Source organism: Manacus candei, unplaced genomic scaffold (assembly GCF_025592945.1).
Source record: "Manacus candei isolate 608988 ecotype Guabito, Panama unplaced genomic scaffold, ASM2559294v1 h1tg000103l, whole genome shotgun sequence".
Taxonomy (NCBI): domain Eukaryota; kingdom Metazoa; phylum Chordata; class Aves; order Passeriformes; family Pipridae; genus Manacus; species Manacus candei.
Genome location: NW_026138151.1, coordinates 687,610 through 708,222, shown reverse-complemented (window position 1 = coordinate 708,222; position 20,613 = coordinate 687,610). Strand labels below are relative to the sequence as shown.

Below are 20,613 nucleotides of genomic sequence, written 5' to 3'. Positions count from 1 at the left end.
GAACAAAGAGCACCAGCAACTCCTCAAAAAAGAGGAGGGAAGCAGCTGTTTGAATGATTCAGTGCAATAATATGGCAGGAGAGATTAACACTTCGTGGTCAGGCAGACAATTCCCCAAGCACTGTGTTTGTTAAAGTGAACCACACAGAGCAAAGGACTGAGAGGGAACAATGCTAAATTAGTCCTAACGTGGTAGTATCTTAGTAAAACATGCATTTTCTCCCGAATCAAACAAATATTTAAAGTGGCATTTCCCCAAATATATCTGGGGGGAAACCAGCTGCATTAAGAATTCCCAATTTGCATCTAATCTTCATGTGAGGCCCTCTCACACAGGGTGCATCAGCCAGGAGCTTACAGCCCTCCAAAACTGCAGCTGCACGTCCCCCTTCTGCAAAGAGGAAAGACAAAACAAACCCCTGGAGAAAACTACTTGGTTTGAAAGTAGAGTACAAAAAGTTTTCTTCTAGATGTAAAGCAATTTTCTCTCCAGTGCCAGTCAACAGCCAGGGATCACCAGAGCAGTGAGCTCTGCTGCTCCATGCAGGGTGTGACTGCTCCCCTTCTGTCTCATCACCTGAGGCAGTCCCTTGCCCTCTCTGCACCAAGCAGGCCTGGATTTATACCAAGCTGCTGTTTCTATAAGCTGAAAGACAGTCAGCTGCCTTGTCAGGAAACACAAGAATTTGTAGCTACTTTGCCCCCAGAGAATCAAAAAGTGACTTCAACATGGTCAAAAGCCAAGGTCTGTGCTACATAACCATATGGATTTTACAAAATATTGGTGCAGTTTGACACCATTTCTTCCTCTGTCGCCTCCTCTGACTTTTTCCAGAGCATGTTGTGTTGCATTTCAGCCTTGACATTCATCTCTTCTGAATTTCTACCCCGTGCTGTAATTTCTTGGATCGCACAAGCGAAATGTTAATTCTTCTCTGGTTGCTCCTGCTACGAAAAACATCTTGCTGGAAACAGAAATTTTTTTTTTTTTTCAGATAATCATTTTACAAAATGTACTGTTGCCTCATTACAAAACATCTGGACAGGTCAAGACTAAGCTGTCTCCAGCTACAAACTACCATCAGTCTTCACATCCTCCCACACACACTGAAGGTGTGAGTTGATTCCTGTTATTTTTTTTTGCTGGAGACAGTAGTTCATCCAAGCTGCTGAAGAGCAGGGCATAATCACTTTTTAAATCAGTTAAAAACATGTCTGTGTCACTGAAATGTTCCTGAATAACAACTAACTATTGTTACTTAGTGTATCAACTTCTGTCTCTTAGAGGACTTAATTCAGACAAAGTTTTGCTGATAAAGAGAAATGTATATATTCAGTGTTCACACTGAATGTCCTGCAATTACAGTCAATACTGCCAGTGAACTTGATTTTCTTGAATTACAGCCTTTGATAGTTTTTCACATAAGCTCTGGAAAGAAAACAATATGTACAAAGACAGAAAGCCCTCCCCTCTCTCTGCACAGGTGTGTGCTGACCTGCAAGGCTGTATTGGGACAAATATTGAATCAACAACATGAAATCTTCAATGAGATTTAGAATCCTACTTTTAATAAAACAGCTCAGCATGGTGACAACAGATCTGAGTCTATACAGTGTCACAAAGTACTGCTGGTTCCCTCTCCTCTTCCTCTTGCCCCCCTGAGCATTGGAAAGGAAGGGACAGTCATTAAAAAGACCCATTAAAGTAATTCTTCCATCTGTAAAAAGTCTCAAGCAAAAAGGCCCTTGATGATGCCCAAATATCACAGGAAAAGCTGTGTCATATCTACAGAGAAGGAAAGTGAGAATTGCTTTTCACCCCCAGCTATGTCACTGTGCCATAAAAGGAGACACTGTGGATAAATTTTCCTCAGACTGGTAGAAAGAATAAAACACTTAATCACTCTATATTCTCATGCAAAGAAGTTAATTCTAAATCCTTGATGATGAAGACTTCTTGCAAAACAATCTTTCTCAAGCTGTTAATAGTTTCATAAGATAAAAGAAAGAGTAACAGAAAAAGAGGTTTTGGGGACTTTGCAACAAAATAAAGTGTTGTCAGAATAGTGGTGATTAAAATATTATAAGTAATAAAACATACATATCTATCCTATCCACAGAGAGTCTTTTCTTCATAAGAAGGATTTAAACAAGTGATATTTTAATCTTGTGAAAAAAATAATGTGATGACTTATTCATCCTGAATCATGAAAAATTCCATTTTAAGTCAGAAAACCATTTTTCACTAATGGAAGCTCGACCAGAAAATTTTCTGCCTGCTCTGCTGATAGAGAGAAAGTCAACCAGCAATACTGGTCCCATGAGAATGGAGCTGTGAGCCTGAACATCGAGGCCTAATGGCTGTAATTACTGATGTCCTTTTCTGATGGAGGTGAGTCTGCAGTTTGGTCTCCCTGGTCCTTGAACACATAAATTAACTGTGTATTAACTAGGAGGTGACTTCTCAGTTCCTGTGCTCCAGTTTAGCCTCCAGCCTGTCCCCCTCAGTGCTCTCTGCCCCTTGGTGCTCTCTGGAAAAGGAAGCATTAACATGTATTTTATAAATATTCCCTGTATTCTTACCTAATTGATTAGACAGGAGCCTCACTTTGCATCGCCTCATGTTTCAAAACAAGAAACTTCATCATCTCACGAGCTCCCAAGAGCTATGTAAGAAATGCAGATAATTTCAGAGAAACCCAGAGAATCCTTGTTTAGGAGGAGATTTAACTAACCATGGGTTGAGCTGCAGAATGACAAATGCTCTGTGAAGTTTTGTTTCAAGAGGTGATATTCAGTTCACAGGCATTTTCTTTGTAACTACTTCCTAAAATAGACATGGTTTACTTTACTCCCATTTTTTTCCCCCTGTTGCTAAATGATTGGCGTTTTTCCTATACGCATTAGAAGAAAAAGAATTAAAAAGTCAGACTCAAACTTAAAAATTAATAAAGAAAAACTGTTTGTTTGGACTTGGCATTTCTTTATTTTTTCTTATTGTGCTTTCCTCTGTTAAACTGAGAACATTATGTGGAACAGACAAACATTCAAATGTTTCTCCCCTTACTGCAGTATTTTAATGGATAAAGCAGGTTTGTAAGCCAGATTTTATGCTCTCAGTTTAATCATACTATTCAATCATAAACTTAGATAAATAGCTTGACTGCTACTCTTTAAAGCACACACCTAACACAGTGATTTTGCAGCCAGAATTTCTTTTACATTTTAAATTCTACTTTTATTTCATGAGGGGATCATGCTCAGCCAAATGAAACCACTCCAGAGTGAAATCATATGTAGTGGGAAAGAAAGGATCTGTGCTGGGATCATATGAAAGCTTCCAGAGACATGGAGTCATTTCCCAATCTGCTTAAGTCAATTCCCTTGAATTGACTTCTGTAAATTTGCTTAAGTAATTTGCTTAAGTAAATTCATAAGTAAATTGTCTAAATTTATATCGTTCAAAGTTATTCCATGGAAGTCACTGGAGACACAGCAGCGTAAAAGAGAACAGATTTAACCCACTGCTGCCACACTCCCACATAACTGGAATAATCTGCTCATCCATTCCTTAATATTAAACCTCCCCATTAATTAAAAGCCAGAAGAGAAATTATATTCTCAAAGCCACAGGTGTCAGAGGCAAGCAAGCAGTTTTCCTATCAAATTCAGTGTGTATCCCATTTCAGCAGAGCTGCACACATTCTGCTCAACTCCTTACTACACCTCTTCCCCACAGACAAATATTCCATGTATTTCTACCTACACTATAACTTTGTTTCTAAAGATTACTCAGAGAATTTAGAATCCATACATAAGATACCCAGAGGCATATTCCTCACTGGTTAATGCCCTTTTTTAAAGCAAATTCACAAAAAAAGCAGAGTAGGTAACTAGATGTATTCCCACTGCCCTGATCTTATAGCTTTATTAATTCTCTTTACAAACTTGTATGCCAGGTTCTCTTTTTAAACAGCTATTCCAATGATAAATTACATTTCTTCACTGGGAAATCAATAGATATTAAATACAGCAAACCACCATTTAAATAAAATATTTTATAATGTCAAAAGAGATTTTCTGATTGAACACGTTTGGTGATTTCAGAACATTTTGGTGCTTGAAGGTTTTTAGCATTTGGAATTTTAAAAGGGAGTTTAGAAATCCAGTTAGGAGATCAACAAAGTGCTTCACCATCAGGTAACACTGAAATAAGGTTCTGAAACAAGCACATAAAATACCTCCCACCCTTACATTTAATTTTGCTTTCAAAAACACTGGGAAAATGATTATGTAGTCCAGCTTTTAATTAAAGTCCACAGATTGTTGAGGGGGAAAAAAGAAACAATGAGACTTTGACTTTTCTAACCCTACTCGTGGAGAAAGTATCTCTTGCATCTCTTGAGCTTCAGCCAAACTTACAGGTTTGTGCAGTTAATAAGATGTAAAACCCAGCAGCAGATTGTTGCTGCAGGCAGTGAATAAGAAGGTAAAGAGTTCCCCATCTTTCAGAGGGGTGAACCTGCTGTGCCTTCCCCATCTCCTTTCAGGGCTTTGTGCCCAAGAGCAACATCTAACACAGTCATTATCCCAGCACAGCTTATTGGGCAGAATTCAAGATCATGCTCTCTGCACATTTAGAAATGCTTCCTGCCTCGAAATTCTCAGAACTTTAAATATAAATGTATTTCCCTGACTGACTTTGAACAGTGCTGAGCTACTTTTTCAATGCTATTGGAATAGGATGTTTCCCCAACTTCTGCAAGAGTTTTAAAAAATAAATAATAACAAAAAAAAATAAATAATAACACCAAAAAAACCCTCACAACAACAACAACAAAAAACCCCACACATACACACACACAAAAAATGCCACAAACCAAACCCAAGTCACACCTGAACAGGCAACATTTCTATCTGTATACCATGGTACAAGCCATCTTAACAGTGAAAATTAAAAACCCATGGGTTTGTTTAACAACCTCCTAGTAAATCATGATAACTACAGCACGAGGAGGTGCCTGGATAAATAAAGCAAAGTGCAATTTGCAAAAAACTGTCAGCAAAACAACACACTTCACTCCTGTCCCTTGGGGATTTTTCATTTCCTTCCTGTAGCTTACTCCATCTTCATCAGAAGGCCAACAGCAAGAAGACAAACTGGCTCAAAAACAGTCAATGGAAGAAAAACATGATTCAGCACTTCGAAGAACATCTAAGAGGTGTTTTCTAGGAAACATTTAAGAATTGAAATCTTTCCTTTGCATTTCCATTCGATGCTGTAAGTGGGTCAGAGATGCTGCATTCCTCTTGCCAGTTTGAACTCCACTCTTCTCCATTCCACTGACAAGACAAAGAGACACCTCTCCCTCCAAGAGCAAACAAACCCAGCTATTATTCCAGTTTCCTGCTGGAATGTGCTGATTTGGGGAAACTGAAACACCTTACTGAAACTCAGCAGTTTTATTCAAATTTTTCTCCAAGTTTGCTCAGATTCTCATATTTCTTGGCTCTTAGTCTCAGATTCAGAAAGCTCTGCTCTCTAGAAAGGGCAGTTCAGACTCGAGCAGGGATTTGAACCTGCTCCACTCCTACCCAGGAGATGCTCTGCCCAACATACCTTCTCTGGTTGTATTCATTCAGAACCCCTCAGTTATCTCAGTGTGGATTAAGAGCAAAAGCAAAAACCACGAATGAATTGGTTTTGGCCACTCTAATGAGAAAAAAGCAATTTATCCCACTCTGTTGCAGGCAGCAAACACACCCTTAGAGCAGCACACACAGAAAGGCCTAAAGCTGCACTTGTCACTTCACCTTCTTCAACAACACGTGCACTAATCAGCCTTTTGCAGTGATGGAGACAGGACTCACAGTGGTTGGAAAAACATCATATTGTAGCCACAAACACCACCTCAATTGCTACAAAAAAAATGCCCACAGAAATTATGAGAAAAATACAAAAAAGTCACCACGGGCACCGAAGTTTTGAACAGTTTTGTGACCTAAACTGGTAGTTTGCATTTCACTTACCAATTTGTGGGTGAGGTGGATGGTGATGAGAGGAGATCCTGACAGATTGTGGGACAACTTGGGTAGAGGTTCCACTTTGATAGAGATGAGATAACTGGTCGCTGAGATCATATAACCTTTGTAGGCAGCAGCTTCAGCAATCCTTGGGAAGAAGCAAATATATTAAAGAAGAAGAAGAACTTTTTTTTAGTTCATCCACAACACCCACAACAAAGGAACATGGGATCTCCTTTTTCCATTCAAGCCAGTTAATTTCTATAGGAGAGTGAGATCCTACAGGTCCTACAGGACTAGAAGCCATAGTATAGGGAACAAACAACCTGGAGAGTTGGCATCATTAAATATCCCTTCACTCTGCTCCTCTCTTGCTTTTAGCCTTGCTCAAAGTGCTTTAGGTAATTAGGGAGAATCCTATGAAGGAATCTAAAAATGCTCTCAGGAAAGCAACCTAAGTGAGGAGGAAACTTGTGAGGGGTTTCAGGCTGACTAAAGACACACATCAGTGTGTAAGACACACACATATAATGCATATAAATATATACACAGGAATATGTTTAGAAGTAATTTACAGCTTTACTTTGGAAAATTGATTATGTCCAGTTAGGTTTGTTAGAGAATAAGTCAGGTCACAATACAAACAGCTGAACTTGACTAAATATCTGATTTGTCCAGGTAATACATTTATTTTTAGTCTGAAGTAATTTTGCATTACATAAGAACCCTCTTATTTCTGCTTTCAGCTAAAACTTATGACTTTGGCATTTTTGCACATTTAGGTGTGACTGAGATCCATTTGGCTGCAGGGTAAAATTTTTTACCCTACCAGTAACAAACTGTACAAGAGTAAAATGTTCTCTGTCATCCACCTTTGGAGCACGTGAAAGAATGGTATTGACTGTGAGAAATACGAGCCAAAGTAAATTAACCACCACCATAGGCTTGCAAACACAGCCCACCACTGGAAAGAGCTGGCTTGCAAAGTACTTTAAAAGCCACTTTATTTACATTTGCCACCTGTTTGTGATGCTTTCTTATTTTGCTTTCAGGAAACAAGAGAAAAAGTCATGTCAGACATTCAAATAACCACCCTGAGTTCCTTGGCAGGGTCAAATGGAACAGAACTCATTTAGCACAGCCCCAAGCACCAGTCCTTCCTTCTGACCTTAAAAAACCCATCAGTATCAGAGATTACTTCTGCTCCCAGCAACCAGCATCTGAGGGTAGAATTTGCCTCCTCTTGTATGAAAAGTTTAAGTTCAGAGAAGGACTAATAATGTTCAAACCTTTATCTGACATTTTGAGATTTCTCCTGCAAGGATTAAGTGTTTTTTCCACACCCTTTATCTGGTGTTTTAATTTCAGAGAGTTTGGTGAGTTTTGAAGTGTGAAATAAATCTTCATCAAAAGCAGAAAAGGCACAAGCCTTTCTTCACCATGGCCTTGGATGTGAGATGGCAGATTTACACAACCTGTACATGAGCAGAACTGGGCTCAAAGTATTGCTGTGTTTCAATTTTTTTTTTATAAAGAATCAAAAGTTACTCCCCTTAGAAAGTGCTATTTATGTAGTCTGAAAATAGAAGTCATCTGTGTGTACAGCACAAAAGCTCCAAGAGTTTTGGGTTTGGTTTTCCACCACAAAAGAAAAAAATGCCCCTTAGAAGAAAATGGACAGGGTTCAAATTACAGGTGTTCAAGTAGCCCAGTGCTAGAGGGAACATTTTAAAAAGTCTTTAAAACAAACTAATCTGTGAAAAAGTTGTTATTCTACTGAAAAGTAAGTAAAAAAAGTTATAATAGCAGAGTACAAAACAGAAAAGTCAGTAGAAGTGCATACTTATTTTTAGAGCATTTTTTCAATATCTAGGGTTTGATTCCAGAGAGGAAAAATCACTAAGCTAGAATTCCCTGTATTATTATCACCTTTTTAGATGCTGTTTTGGACAGACCTGCACCTACAATTTTATAGACGTGATTTTGCAGTGCATTACACACTGCAAGCAGCTCAAGTACTTTGAATTAATTATAGAAATCTAGAAAACATTTCTTCTCCCATGTCTTTGTGTTTCTATTTAACATTGTGACAGGGCCAGATCCCTCCTTCTCTAAAAGAGTGCTGAAACCACACACAACTCAGGAGACCAGGAATGTTGTCCTATTCCACAAACTTCAGAGAATGTCCACAAATATGACACAACTGTTTTATTTTGCTATGTCAGAGCCCCAGGATATATGACAATATACTACAATACAGTGCTTTGCCATGCAGCATCTTTAATCCTATTGTGTTTGCTAAACTTTGACCTATGTCAGGACCATACTCAGCCTCTTTCTCCCTTTGAAAAATTGAGATTATTATTATCTTATTAGCTGATTATCTTAATAAATTGCATTGATCCTCCTGTCTGAAAAACAAAAGCCCTCATAAATTATTGCCTCTATTTCTTCATGTCAGTATGAAATATTGCACATTAGTGACATGGTTCCCTGGCAGCCACCTGCTGAGTGTCCTTTTGTTTGAGAGAGCAGGGCAACCAACAGCACAGCTTGCTATGGATTTAGAAATGCTATTTAGTAGTAGTTGTGTGATTATCTCAGGGTGATCAACATGGATTGTGATCCAATCTGGATCAATCAAGCCAAGATTCTTTACCCTGAAGTTCACAAAAGAGTTCCTGTGACCATAAACTCCCTTGTCAGGAAAGGAAGGCAATCCCTGATATTGAGGAGAGCTGAAGTGCTGCATCTTTCCTGCTGTCAGAAACAACACAGAAAAAATCACAGATTGGAAAAGACTGAAAGTGTAAACTGCTCTCTGTACCCCAGGGAAAACCAAAGGGAAACACAAAGTCATCCACTTGCCTGAAAGGAAAGTGTAATGATTTACATGAATGGCCTTGCAAAATCCCCTGGGGAACTGTATTGCTGGGAGTTTATACAGCTCTGCATTTACTTTATCTTATCTGCTAATGATTTCCCTGATGGAGTACATAAAACAAAGGGTCTTTAAAGCATTGCCTGGTCTCCTGTTGTAAAATTACCTTGCGGGTTTCTAGGATTAGGATTCAGATTTTGTTTTCTTATTTGTTTCATTTAAGTGCAAGCTTTATCTTGATATGTGTCAGGAGAGAAGGCGCAATTTTCTTTTATGAGGCAGATTAAAATTATGATTTTTCTAGTACCAGATCAGATGAATGGAAGGAGAAGACAAAGAAAGACAAACACGTCGCCGCGGGAATCTATTTTATTGCGACGTAAAATAAAACATCTAATGTAAACTTTAATCTTTGTCTAGTTAATGACTACATGTCCTCAACATTGTAATTTATTTACAGCTGATAACGACACGGCTGTTATAAAGGTATATCACTAAGGTAATAAACAAGCTGTTAAAACATGAGAGCTCTGAGATACTTACTTGGTATCCATAGGGTTGATATTGTGAAAGAAATAATGCATGTCATGGTAAAGGAGGCCAACAATGGTAATCCAAGCTGTGGAAAGGGAACAGGAGTTATTCCTCAGAGCAACAGTTCTAAGCAAGGGGCACTTCTCTCCTAGGCTTGGAGCTCCGTGTTAATTAAGAGCCTTGATTTATGTTCACCTTCATATTGTTCTTTTAAGTAAGTGGAACATCCTGGACATATTGTGCAGCACGAGAGATGGATATCAAAAGTAAAATAGGAGGAAGCTTGCCCTGCACAACCAAACTTCCAAAATAAGCTGCTGAAGTAATCAATTGTCACTTGTAAATCCCACACCCAGCACCAGAAAGGGTCTCAGGACACACCAGAGTCGGTGTCTCTGTAACCTCAAGGCCACTTCACCACCACCTACACGAACTGGCAGCTTGTGAAACTCAAACACAGGCAACCAGTTCCCATGCTGGTTTTCTGTTTGCTGCCCACATTCCACTATTTTTGGGCTCTCCAGCATCTGAGTGAAGAGACAGATGTGTATTTTCTAAGAGTGAACCACGCAGATGTCTTTTACTACCCCTTTTGCTGGGTTCCAAGTATTTATAGTGTCAACTGTTTAAGGTGAAATAACAGATTTTTTTAGCTTAGCTCATCTGGGCAGTGTAGAAGTGTGGCCTGAGGGCTGAAATTTCTCAGAAGTGAGCTTTAGGTGGAAAAAGAATAAAACATTTAATGCACTGGATAATTTTGGGATACGAAGCATGACAACGTTCTGAAGAAAAAAAACTCTGCTTGGTGAGAAATTTTATAAGTGGGAAAGGAAAAAAGTCCTCTCAAATGCTGGTTTTGGCCTTACAAGTAGGTTTACAATTATAGTTGTTCAAGCCTCAGAGTACTTGCAGTGTCCAGCCAGAGCCCCTGCCAGTGCAAAGCAACAAAGCTGTCATCACAAATCAGGCAGACAGTTCAGTAATTATTAGAGAATTTCTCACTGTAGGTTATTTTCAGCTAACTTTGCACTTTGTGAAAAGGGACTGACCATCCTTTGACAGAGGTGACTGCAGAAAGGTCTGTGGGTGAGCAAATTCTGTGTGTTGGAATTTAGGGCACATAAGTCAGACTTTCAAAGATTTGAGGATGGGGGTAGATACTTTACTCAATCCCAGAGTAAAACAAAGATGATTAACTTCAAATAGTTATTTTAGAGTCTTGAATAAAGTTGCAGTTTTTTGCCATACCTTGCTTTTGAGATTATTAAAATGTTGGCTTAGGTATGGATTTCTGAGTGCTGCCTTTTTGCCATGACTGCAGCCTATATCTTCATTTCGTTTCTGCAGCTGCTATTGCTTAAACCTGTCATTTTATCATTTAATTTCACACAAAAGAGCAATTTTGCATGAAGGGATAAGCAATACCTAATCTGACAACCTGGAATTTCTTAAAAATAACCAGTTCAGATGATTAAAACAAATTTACAAGATTAAGGTTTCTCTAATATAAAAATGTGTCAAAATTAAATGGCTTCAGTCTCTGTGGCCCAGATCTATTACTCAACATTAATTCAAGTAATATGAAAACTCTGTCATTGGTATGACAGGACAACTGCTGCTTCCTCAGAGCCAGTACAACCAAGAGGGATCAAATCAGTTACTTGGAAAAATAAAGTGAACCAAAACTTGGTTACAAGCTAAACCATTTTTGGATACCCTGTGTACATGACTCCACTCCTCCCTTTAATCTTTTCCTTACCTTTTTCATGGAAAGCTTCACTGGGAATGGAAATATAACTCTGCCCCCGAGATGGAAATCGATAGTGGGACAAATTCAGAGTCTGAGGATGCATTTTGAGCACAGTGTAATCTGTGTGATAACCCAAACAAAAATATCATAAAATCAATAGCCTCTACAACCTACTTGACTGTTTAACTAGACTTCCCTAATAGCTGTTGCAGGTCTTGAATTTAAAACCCCATATATTAGTAAATATAGTAAATTCCCCAAGTATAAAATTGCCTTTTATTTCTGACTTCTTTATGACATAAAAGGTGCTATGTGCACTGTTAATATACCATGGATCACTTCACCCAGCCTCAGACACTGAGTTTACCAGCAAAACAGATTAATAGCTCTCTTCCACTGACATTTGAAGGCATTATTTCAGTCCTCCATTTGAGAATCCCAATGTCCAGGAGAGCCCATGCAGTGATTAATGGTGCTGGGGACTGCTCAGGTTATTTACCCCTGAAGGCACAGCAGAATGCCAGAAGAAATAAATTACCTTTGATACCTGTAGCATCCAAAGATGCAGATGAAGTGAGGGTGCTAGGACGTTAAAGAGCAGTAAAATAAAATTCTGCAAAAAGGTCAAGGCTATTCCTATTATTTTCAGCCTCTTGCAAAAATTAAGATTTTGTAGCACCCAGACATCTGTGACTTCAAAGTACTGCTTAAGAGCTCTAGGTCCTTTAACTCTGTTAGCATAGTATTACCAGATTCTCCACATATAATTCATATTCTGAGTTCCTCCCCACATAACCTCGAGGGAGTTCAAGCACAGTCAGAGCCGATTACCTCTGGACTAACTGCACACTCATCTTTCTACAACTGAAGCTCTGGTTTGCATTCAAAAGAGAAAATCACCCAATTTGATTCCCTCCTCCGTGTTGACAGAGGAGGGGCTGCAAGCATGGAAGCATTTGGGACACCCAGACAGCCCAGATGGAACATCCCTGCTAAATCCCACCAGAGGGAACATCCCATCTCAATCCCACCAGAGGGAACGTCCCTGCTCAATCCCACCAGAGGGAATGTCCCTGCTCAATCCCACCAGAGGGAATGTCCCTGCTAAATCACACCAGGGGGAATGTCCCTGCTCAATCCCACCAGGGGGAATGTCCCTGCTCAATCCCACCAGAGGGAATGTCCCTGCTCAATCCCACCACAGGGAATGTCCCTGCTCAATCCCACCACAGGGAATGTCCCTGCTCAATCCCACCAGAGGGAATGTCCCTGCTCAATCCCACCACAGGGAATGTCCCTGCTCAATCCCACCTGCCACAGGTGACGTGCCCTCGATAGTGGAGGGAGAGGAGTCCTCGTCCAGGTTGCGCGTCACGTGAGACATGACAGCATCCACAGTCTGGATCAAGCTGCCAAACACGTGAGCTATCTGAGGGGGGAAGGAAGAGAAGGTTCTGCCATTCACAGCACAAAACTATGCCAGGTTAAATCCCTGCCTGACTCATCATTCGACTGCCCCGAGCCAAACGTGGCCTTTTCCACGTCTAGTGGGTAAAATGTTACACAAACTGATGCCACCCAGAGCCCAACTATATAAAATACTGTGTTTTATGGAATGTCTCCAAATGATTGTTGCTCCCACCAGCATTTGACAGTCAATTATACTGAGGATTCAGCAGAATGAGGCCAAGAACTGTGAAGAATTTTTTGACAATACTTAAAGATCAGTTTCAGATCTGTGTTGGAACACAAGATGAGAAACTACAGTTTCATCTTATTAAAATGCTCCTTTAAAGTATAAAGCTACTTTAACCCTGCAGGTTGAAACCTGATCCATAAAATCTCAGAGTTAATGCATGTTTTAGTTTTATCTGAAATCCATTTACATCAGAGATGATCAAGGATTTCAGGCTAAGAACTTAAATCAATTAGACATCTTTTTGTCTTAAAAGCATTTTAGACTTCAATGAGACCTTGATTTGCTTTAGCCTCTCCTTCTCTCAGTTTAAAAGCTCTCTATTCTGCAATCTGTGCTTTCTTAGGACTCAGGCAAAAATCTCAGGAAACTCCTGGATTCACCCTGCGGGTATTCCTTGGCACAATAATAGGTAGACTAGAAAAGAAAGAACATTGATACAGGTCATTTCCCCCCTATCAGGTCTAATCTCTCCCAGAGCTTCAGATCACAAAACAGGTAAGCACCACCACATATTTCATGTGCATTGAAAAGCATCAATCTACCAAAAATATAAACCTTTAAATATCAGAGGTCAGTGCTAAAAAAGGAGTGGTTAAACACTTACTTTAGTGACAATGTTTATTATTTTATAAGTACAGTTTTGTTTCATTCATCCTGAAATATGTGGAAACAGCAGCAGAAAAAGTTCCTTTGTTTTAACCCTCAAGAACATATTATAAAAGAGAATTACACAATTTTTTCCCCGTGTATCTTTACTGCAAATATGGAAGTGACAGATAAGAAAATAAGTAAGTCACAGTGCCAAAAAAGCCCTAACAGGCATAATAATAGAGATAACCAGTTCCATTACCATCCATGTGCATTTATGCAACCAAAGCAATCTACAAATCTGAGCCCATTTGTCTTACCTGTGGTCCATCAATCAGGTTGGGCAACAACATAAAGTCTTCTATAGCTTTTAAAAATGCCTAAAAGATAAATAAAACTCCATTATTTGATTATTTATTAATCAGTTACATCTCCTGGCAAAGGATCCAAGGCAGGTCTCTGCTAGGATTTGTCTGAGGTTTATGCCAACATGACAAGCCCACTGCCATTCAAGTCACAGATCCATCTCTACCTGCCAGCACTCTCACCATGTTCTGCATGGTGACATTTTAAAGTAATAATTTATTTATTAAAAGCAACACCACTGTGTAACTCCCAGAGTGCAGTGATTATCCCACAGCTGAGTTGACACTCAGTGAACTTATTGGGAACTGAACACTGAAGTGAACTTATTCTCCCATTTTGTCTAAACTCATATGACATCAATAGAACCATGGAATGGTTTGGGTTGGAAGGGACATTAAAAATCATCTTGTTCCAGCCCCGCTTCCATGGGAAAGTTTCCACTATCCCAGGTTGCTCCAAGCCCTGTCCAACCTGGCCTTGGACACTTCTGGGGATGGAGCATCCACAGCTCCTCTGGGCAACCTGTGCCAGGGCCTCACCACCCTCCCAGGGAAGAATTTCTTCCTAATATCCAACCTAAACCTACTCTCCTTCAGTTTGAGGCCATTCCCCCTTGTCCTGACACTACAGTTCCTGATAAAAGGTCCCTCTCCATCTTTCTTGTAGGCCTCTTTTGGTCTTAAATGACTACATTTTTCCACAGCACTAGATAAATTTCCCCTCACTTAGTACAGTCTATTAGATGCTTAACTTTTGCACTTAAAGTTTGGTTTTGGGGTCAAGAGCTGTCACAGTGGGCACCAATCAAGTGCTCAGCACAATATAGTCACAGTCCTAAGGAGCCTTGCCAATATACACAAATAGAAGGAGAAAAGGAAGCACAGAAAATGGCACTGAAAATTAAAAGAGAAAACCCCACAACTCCTGCTTAAACTTATCTATTAAAATGTCTTTATAGAACAACTGAATACAGAAGAAGTTCCACTGTGAAGTATGGAAGACATGACACAGCAAAACACAAACCAGATCTGTCAGAAGCCATTCATTATAAATGCGTGTCAGGAATCAGAAAGTTTATTGTGTATCACTTAAATCAAATTTCCTTGTGCTGTGAGGCGTACAACAATCAGGACAGAGATAACTCCACAGAAAAATCACATGCATGCTCAGTGCCTGCCTTTCAGGGAATTAGCTGCAGACAATACAAAGCCCAGCCATCAATCAGACAAATGACAGAGTCGGGATGTATGATCAGGATTCTCTTGTGTTTATTTCCCAAAATAGCTTTGCTAAAGATAATCACGTCCCACATTTTTGTCTGCAAATCACTTTCATGGCAGACAAAGCAGCATCAGACAGCATGAATGAGCAACCAAAGAGCAACTGGAACGATGTGGGAAACAGGTATTGATGTCTGGCAGGGCCATGTTCCATTTGTGGTTTAAAGCCCACACAAATTTTTCAGTAAAACAAAGGAAACAATGTATTAGAGCTTTTTAGAAGGGGTTTTGCTACATATTAAACTGTGATCCGTGAAATCCGAGCTTTACAGTTTGCAAACGCCAAGCTTTTAACCCGACCTATCAATTGCTGTCCCGTGTCGTTTGCAGAGGCATTTATTTATTTTGTTTGTCTGAGTAAAGCATCCTCCTCACCCTGGTATTACCCGCGGGCTTAAAGGAACAATCACCAGCGGGGCCAGAGCTGATTACTGTAACAATAGCTTTCTGGCCTGCTGAAATCAGGGAATTAGATGCCCATCATTTTACAGCAGGCTAACTTTATGTTAGCAGAACATGACCCCATAGTCTCAGCTCAGACTGCAGAAAATGCCACCTTCTTTTTTCTCCCTGTGGATTAGCTTAAGTTACTTAGGTTGGGAAAGATCTTTAAGATCATTGAGTCCAACCAGTAACTCAGCACTGACAAGCCCACCACTAAACCATGTCCCCAAGTGCCACATCTACACACCTTTTAAACACCTCCGGGGATGGTGACACTCCCACTTCCCTGGACAGCCTGTTTCAGGGCTTGACAACCCTTTCAGTGAAGAAATGTTCCCTAATATCCAATCTGAACCTCTCTGGTGCGACTTGAGGCCGTTTCCTCTTGTCCTATTGCTTGTTATTTGGAGAAAACTCCCACCTGGCTACAACCTCCTGTCAGGGAGCTGTAGAGAGCAACAAGGTCTTCCCTGAACCTTCTTTTCTCCAGGCTGAGCCCCCTCAGCTCCCTCAGCTGCTCCTCACCAGATCTGTGCTCCAGACCCTTCCCCAGCTCTGTCATCCCCTGGACATCCTCCAGCACCAAAATGTCTCACGGTGAGAAATCCAAAGGCACTAAATAATACCTTCAAGAACCAATGAGATCTCTAAACCATCCTCTCTGGTTGAAGCTCACTTTCTGCTACCCCCCCTAAAGCAGCCACTGCTTTTTTCACACCTATTTTCTCCAACAACAAGCAAAAACTTTAAAAACCGTGTTTGATATTTCCAGGTTCTGGAGAAACTTCAGCACCACCTGGTGTGAGAGACACTTACCTCTGTGAGGCTCAGAGCAGTGTTTTGTGACAGGGACTCGTTGGGCAAGCTGAAGGACACGTTCTCCAGGTACCCCAGCGTGGCCTCGGGGGAGTGGAAATTCTCTCTCTCCTGGGTGAGGTTGGCGATGATGGGTCGATAGGCGTTGGTGGAGAGCTACAGCAGAGGCACAACTCAGCACAGGTTATCCCATATGGACAGCAGGATTTATGGGTTTAGCCCCAAAAGGGAGCTCAAGGCACAGCAGGCTGCTGTGGTCACACACAGGAGGCTACAGGAGCCAAGGGAAAAGGAAAGCACACAGATAGATAAGATGGATAGATGGATAGATAGATAGACAGATAGACAGATAGATAGATAGATAGATGATAGAATAACCAGAATATTCAAAGATTAATTTTTTCATTAGCCATTGCTATCTGCCAGGGTTTCCTGAAAGCATCAGTGAACAAGAACTAAGAGAACTCTGATATTGCAGAAAGCAAGAACATGACAATATACTGCAACAGCTAATTGCACATGGGCTGATTACAGCTAATTGATTACAGCTAATTGTAGCTATTCTCCATATGAAAAAATTGGTTTTATTTTCATCTTTTCCATTGCACCTTCACTAAACAAATGAAAACCAGTTTCGTTATCGTGGCGGGGTTTTTTTTCTAATTTTAAAAGAAACAAAAGGAACAATTATCAAAGTGATTTTTCATGTCCTACATCTTCAAAGTTAAATGTAATACTTCAGAAGTTGCTACTTTTTTCCCTTTTTAATATAAAAAATATTTTATTTAACAGTTAATTTCTTTCATCTGTCTTCCTTTAGGAGTTGTGTAGTACTTCCATCTTTCCATAGTGGCTAAAAATTCTCCCTGTGCATATCCAAAAGTATATATAATTGGGGTACTAAGTGCCATTAATGCAAATTATGAAGTGAGACATGTCTGTATGTAATATATGCACGTTCTGACATCACAGAAAAGAGTTAGGAGGACTGTCCTACCCCAGGTTTTGTAGTGGTTGTCATCAGAGACCATGGAATTGTGGAAGAAAGCAAAACTTGCACCCCTGGAAAAATACAAACACAAGTGAGAGCATTAACAAATCTGACATTTAAATATCATATACATATTTATATATATATATTTTCCCTCTGCAAGCTGAATCAGTTCTACCTGGAAGCAACAGATTTGCTGTTCTGTAGATTTTACTTATTTTCATTACTGCAGTTACACATGCTTGTTTAAGACATTTAATTTTCCGATTCTGTCATCAATTTTATTTCCTCACCTTTGTGTGGATGAGCACTGCAGCAGTCTAAACCTTAAATACTCACATCTTTGCAAACAGGAATTTCAAGTGCTATAATTTAATTTCAAAGAGGGCAAGTGTACAGTTGAAACATTGGAACCCATCTTTGTCCAACAGCTCTTCCCCCCAACACACTCGGAGGCCCCAACTCTCTCTGCAGGGTTTCAAAAGGGAGCTACAAACATCAGTGTCCACCAACCACGATGTTTTGAGCCCCAGTAAGACTTTTTCCAAACCAAAGTAGAGAGGGGAGGAGTAAAAACTTAAGCCCTGAGCAGGATTTGCTTTTGTGGAAAGGGCTTTCCACGGCGCCTTGGTTATTTATTGGAGTGAAGATGGGAAAATAGGAGAGCTGAGGGTGGTAGCTGCGAGTTCACAAGGATTCAAGGGGTTAAAGAAAAAGAGTTCCCTTTGTATTTACAGAAGCCATAGTTCTGTGACAGTGAGACAGGGCACACATATAGATGAACCAGGGCAATTTGAAAATCTGCCGCTCTTGAGTTCAGCACCGTAACATTCTTCTTGAGTTACATTAATCAAAGAGTCTGATTTATGGTAGCTTTGAGTTGGATGGTGTTATAGTAACCCTCAATTGTTGTGAAAGATACAGCAGCCAAATACAAAAGCATTTTTTCCAACATGACTAGAGCATTATAAATTTTTTTTTAAGTTTTTAAAGTTATTTCTTGTATCAAATGACTACCAAATGAATAGTCTCCCAATCAGAAGTTCTGAAGATTTTCAGAGGAATCACTTTTTAAAATAAAAAGGCTTTAATATAAAATACTTGAGTGAACTTCCTACTATTTGTGTGGCAAATCAAATAGATTGCTTCATTATATACCAGGTGGAAGGTTTTCTTTTTCAGTGACATCAATTCCGCATAAACTACTTTATACTTTATTTTTTATAAAACACGTTTTGTATATATTTGATTGGCATAATCAAACTTTGAAGTCACAAACAAGCACATTTTCATTTCCAGGCACGCATCAGAAGTTCTGTGTTATGAAAATGGTTCCCATGGGTTTAAAAGCACATGAGTTATGGGTGTAACTGCTTTAGCTCTCAGAAACCTGGTAAGAATAAACGAAGGCAGGGAAACTTCCAGCAAAGCCAAATGTTCCAGGTGCCCCATAGCTTTATTCCTAAAATGGATGCTTTCTAATTGCTGCTCACACTTAATAGCAACAGTCCTTCTTGTAGTGAAAGGTTTATTATAAGGATCCATAGAACCACTGACAGGATTTACTGGCCAGACTTTGTCTTTGTTCTAATCCTGATTCTTTGCCTTTTCTATTACATTTCAGTTGATCTCTTTTTCTATTACATTTCAGCTGATCTCTTTTCTTTTAGTTCCCAAGCAGTTAATAATTCTCTTTATCACTTCAGGTAAAGGAACCCAAGATGAAAAAGCTGCACATCCAAAGGCAGCCGAGTGTCCCGGTGACATTCAGAGCTGACATTTTGCGCCTCTAAAAGTTGTGCTGAGCAGCTGAGAGATGTAAAACAAATGCAAACCCTGCACACTGAGCATTTATAAGTCAGCAGCTTTAGAGATGATGAACTCTAGCCATGCAGACACTCACCAATAGCAGCTGTGAAGTACTGCTCCACCTCCCGGGGGGTCAGTGCCCTTTCCCAGATGATGAATTCATCGAAGGCCCCGTTCACGTAGCGCTTGCTCTGCTCCCCCTCTGTCCCCGTCAGGAGGTTGGCACTGGGGTCTCCATAATCATAGAACACTTTCCCATCTGGGTCAGTGGTGTTCAGAGTTCCATTGACATAGACTTTCAGCCCTTCTCTTGATTTCCAAGTAAAGAGAATGTGAGTCCAATAAGGACCTGCAGGACATTAAAAGTCACAGCAAAAGCCATGAATCAATCCCATTTGGAGCCTTTCCTGTTCAGGGTGGTTTTGCTGACTCTTGCAATGGTGTGGAGCTGCATAGGAAGTGCTAAGAGTGACTTATGGAATGCTGATGCTGTGTATATTAATCTTTATACCCATGGGGAAGCCCATGCTTTGGCAGAATGCCTGCTAGCTTTTGTCTGAACTTGGGCTCACTGCAGCTCCATAAATTATAGCTGTTGAGTATTATTGGCCAAGACTTGAGGTCTCTTCAATACTGTCTCAAAACTCAGCTCAGCAAGAACAGCATAAAGGCTGCAAGAACTGGAGAACAAGCAAACAGACTAATTAAAAGATGTCACAGTTTCTTTGTTATGCTTGAGAGTTAGAAAACATAATATAAATTTCCACTTGGATTGGATAAACCACAAAAGCGTGAATTATTCTTACCATTTTGCATCTTTTCTCTTAAAATAAGATTTCTAAACTGATCCATTAAACTTTGCAAAACTCTGCTACTATGAGGTTAGAAAGTCCTATTTTAACAATGCACAGGTAGTCAAATTAAGGCAAAAAAATATTATTGAATGTCAGTAGCACGATCAGAAGACCAGAATTTGTTCCAGTCATTAAGTATTACAATACACAGTTTAGATAGAAGCAGTAAGATATGTGATATACCAGAATGTTTATTAATACTATGGCATGGCATAGAAAACTTGACACTCAACAGATAACAAAATTATGAAAGCACTAAACACCCAGTTAGACAGTTACCAAATAAAGTCTTAATTTAGGAGGCAGCAGAGGCAGCCCACCAGTTTTGGAATATACTGAGAACTGTCAGGGATTAACCAGCATTCTTTGCTCATGTTTCCATCTAAACATGCATTAATCTATTGATGTCAATAGTTCAGAAACAACTGGAAGCTGGATCCAAGGCCTGTTACCAAATGGCAAATGTTCTACAATAAAATATCACTTTTTCAGTTTGTACTTTATCTCTCTCTCCCCTCATCAAGAGAATTCTCAAGCACAGAGATCTGTAGCTATTTTTATATATCTACTTCTCTTT

The 20,613-nt window shown here is 39.8% G+C and overlaps 1 protein-coding gene across 4 annotated transcripts in view; it reads right to left on the bottom strand.

Moving 5' to 3' along the window:
- The window catches only part of ADGRD1 (adhesion G protein-coupled receptor D1), a 136,882-nt gene that overhangs the window by 102,628 nt on the left and 13,641 nt on the right, over nucleotides 1-20,613 (bottom strand). For all 4 annotated transcript variants that reach the window (XM_051769134.1, XM_051769135.1, XM_051769136.1 and 1 more), the window contains 8 exons: nucleotides 19,277-19,531; nucleotides 17,380-17,444; nucleotides 16,383-16,538; nucleotides 13,797-13,856; nucleotides 12,501-12,618; nucleotides 11,199-11,309; nucleotides 9,449-9,524; nucleotides 6,031-6,172 (listed from right to left, as the gene is read on the bottom strand). In XM_051769134.1, coding sequence (XP_051625094.1) covers nucleotides 6,031-6,172; nucleotides 9,449-9,524; nucleotides 11,199-11,309; nucleotides 12,501-12,618; nucleotides 13,797-13,856; nucleotides 16,383-16,538; nucleotides 17,380-17,444; nucleotides 19,277-19,531 — 983 coding nt within the window. The remainder of the gene's footprint in view (nucleotides 1-6,030; nucleotides 6,173-9,448; nucleotides 9,525-11,198; nucleotides 11,310-12,500; nucleotides 12,619-13,796; nucleotides 13,857-16,382; nucleotides 16,539-17,379; nucleotides 17,445-19,276; nucleotides 19,532-20,613) is intronic.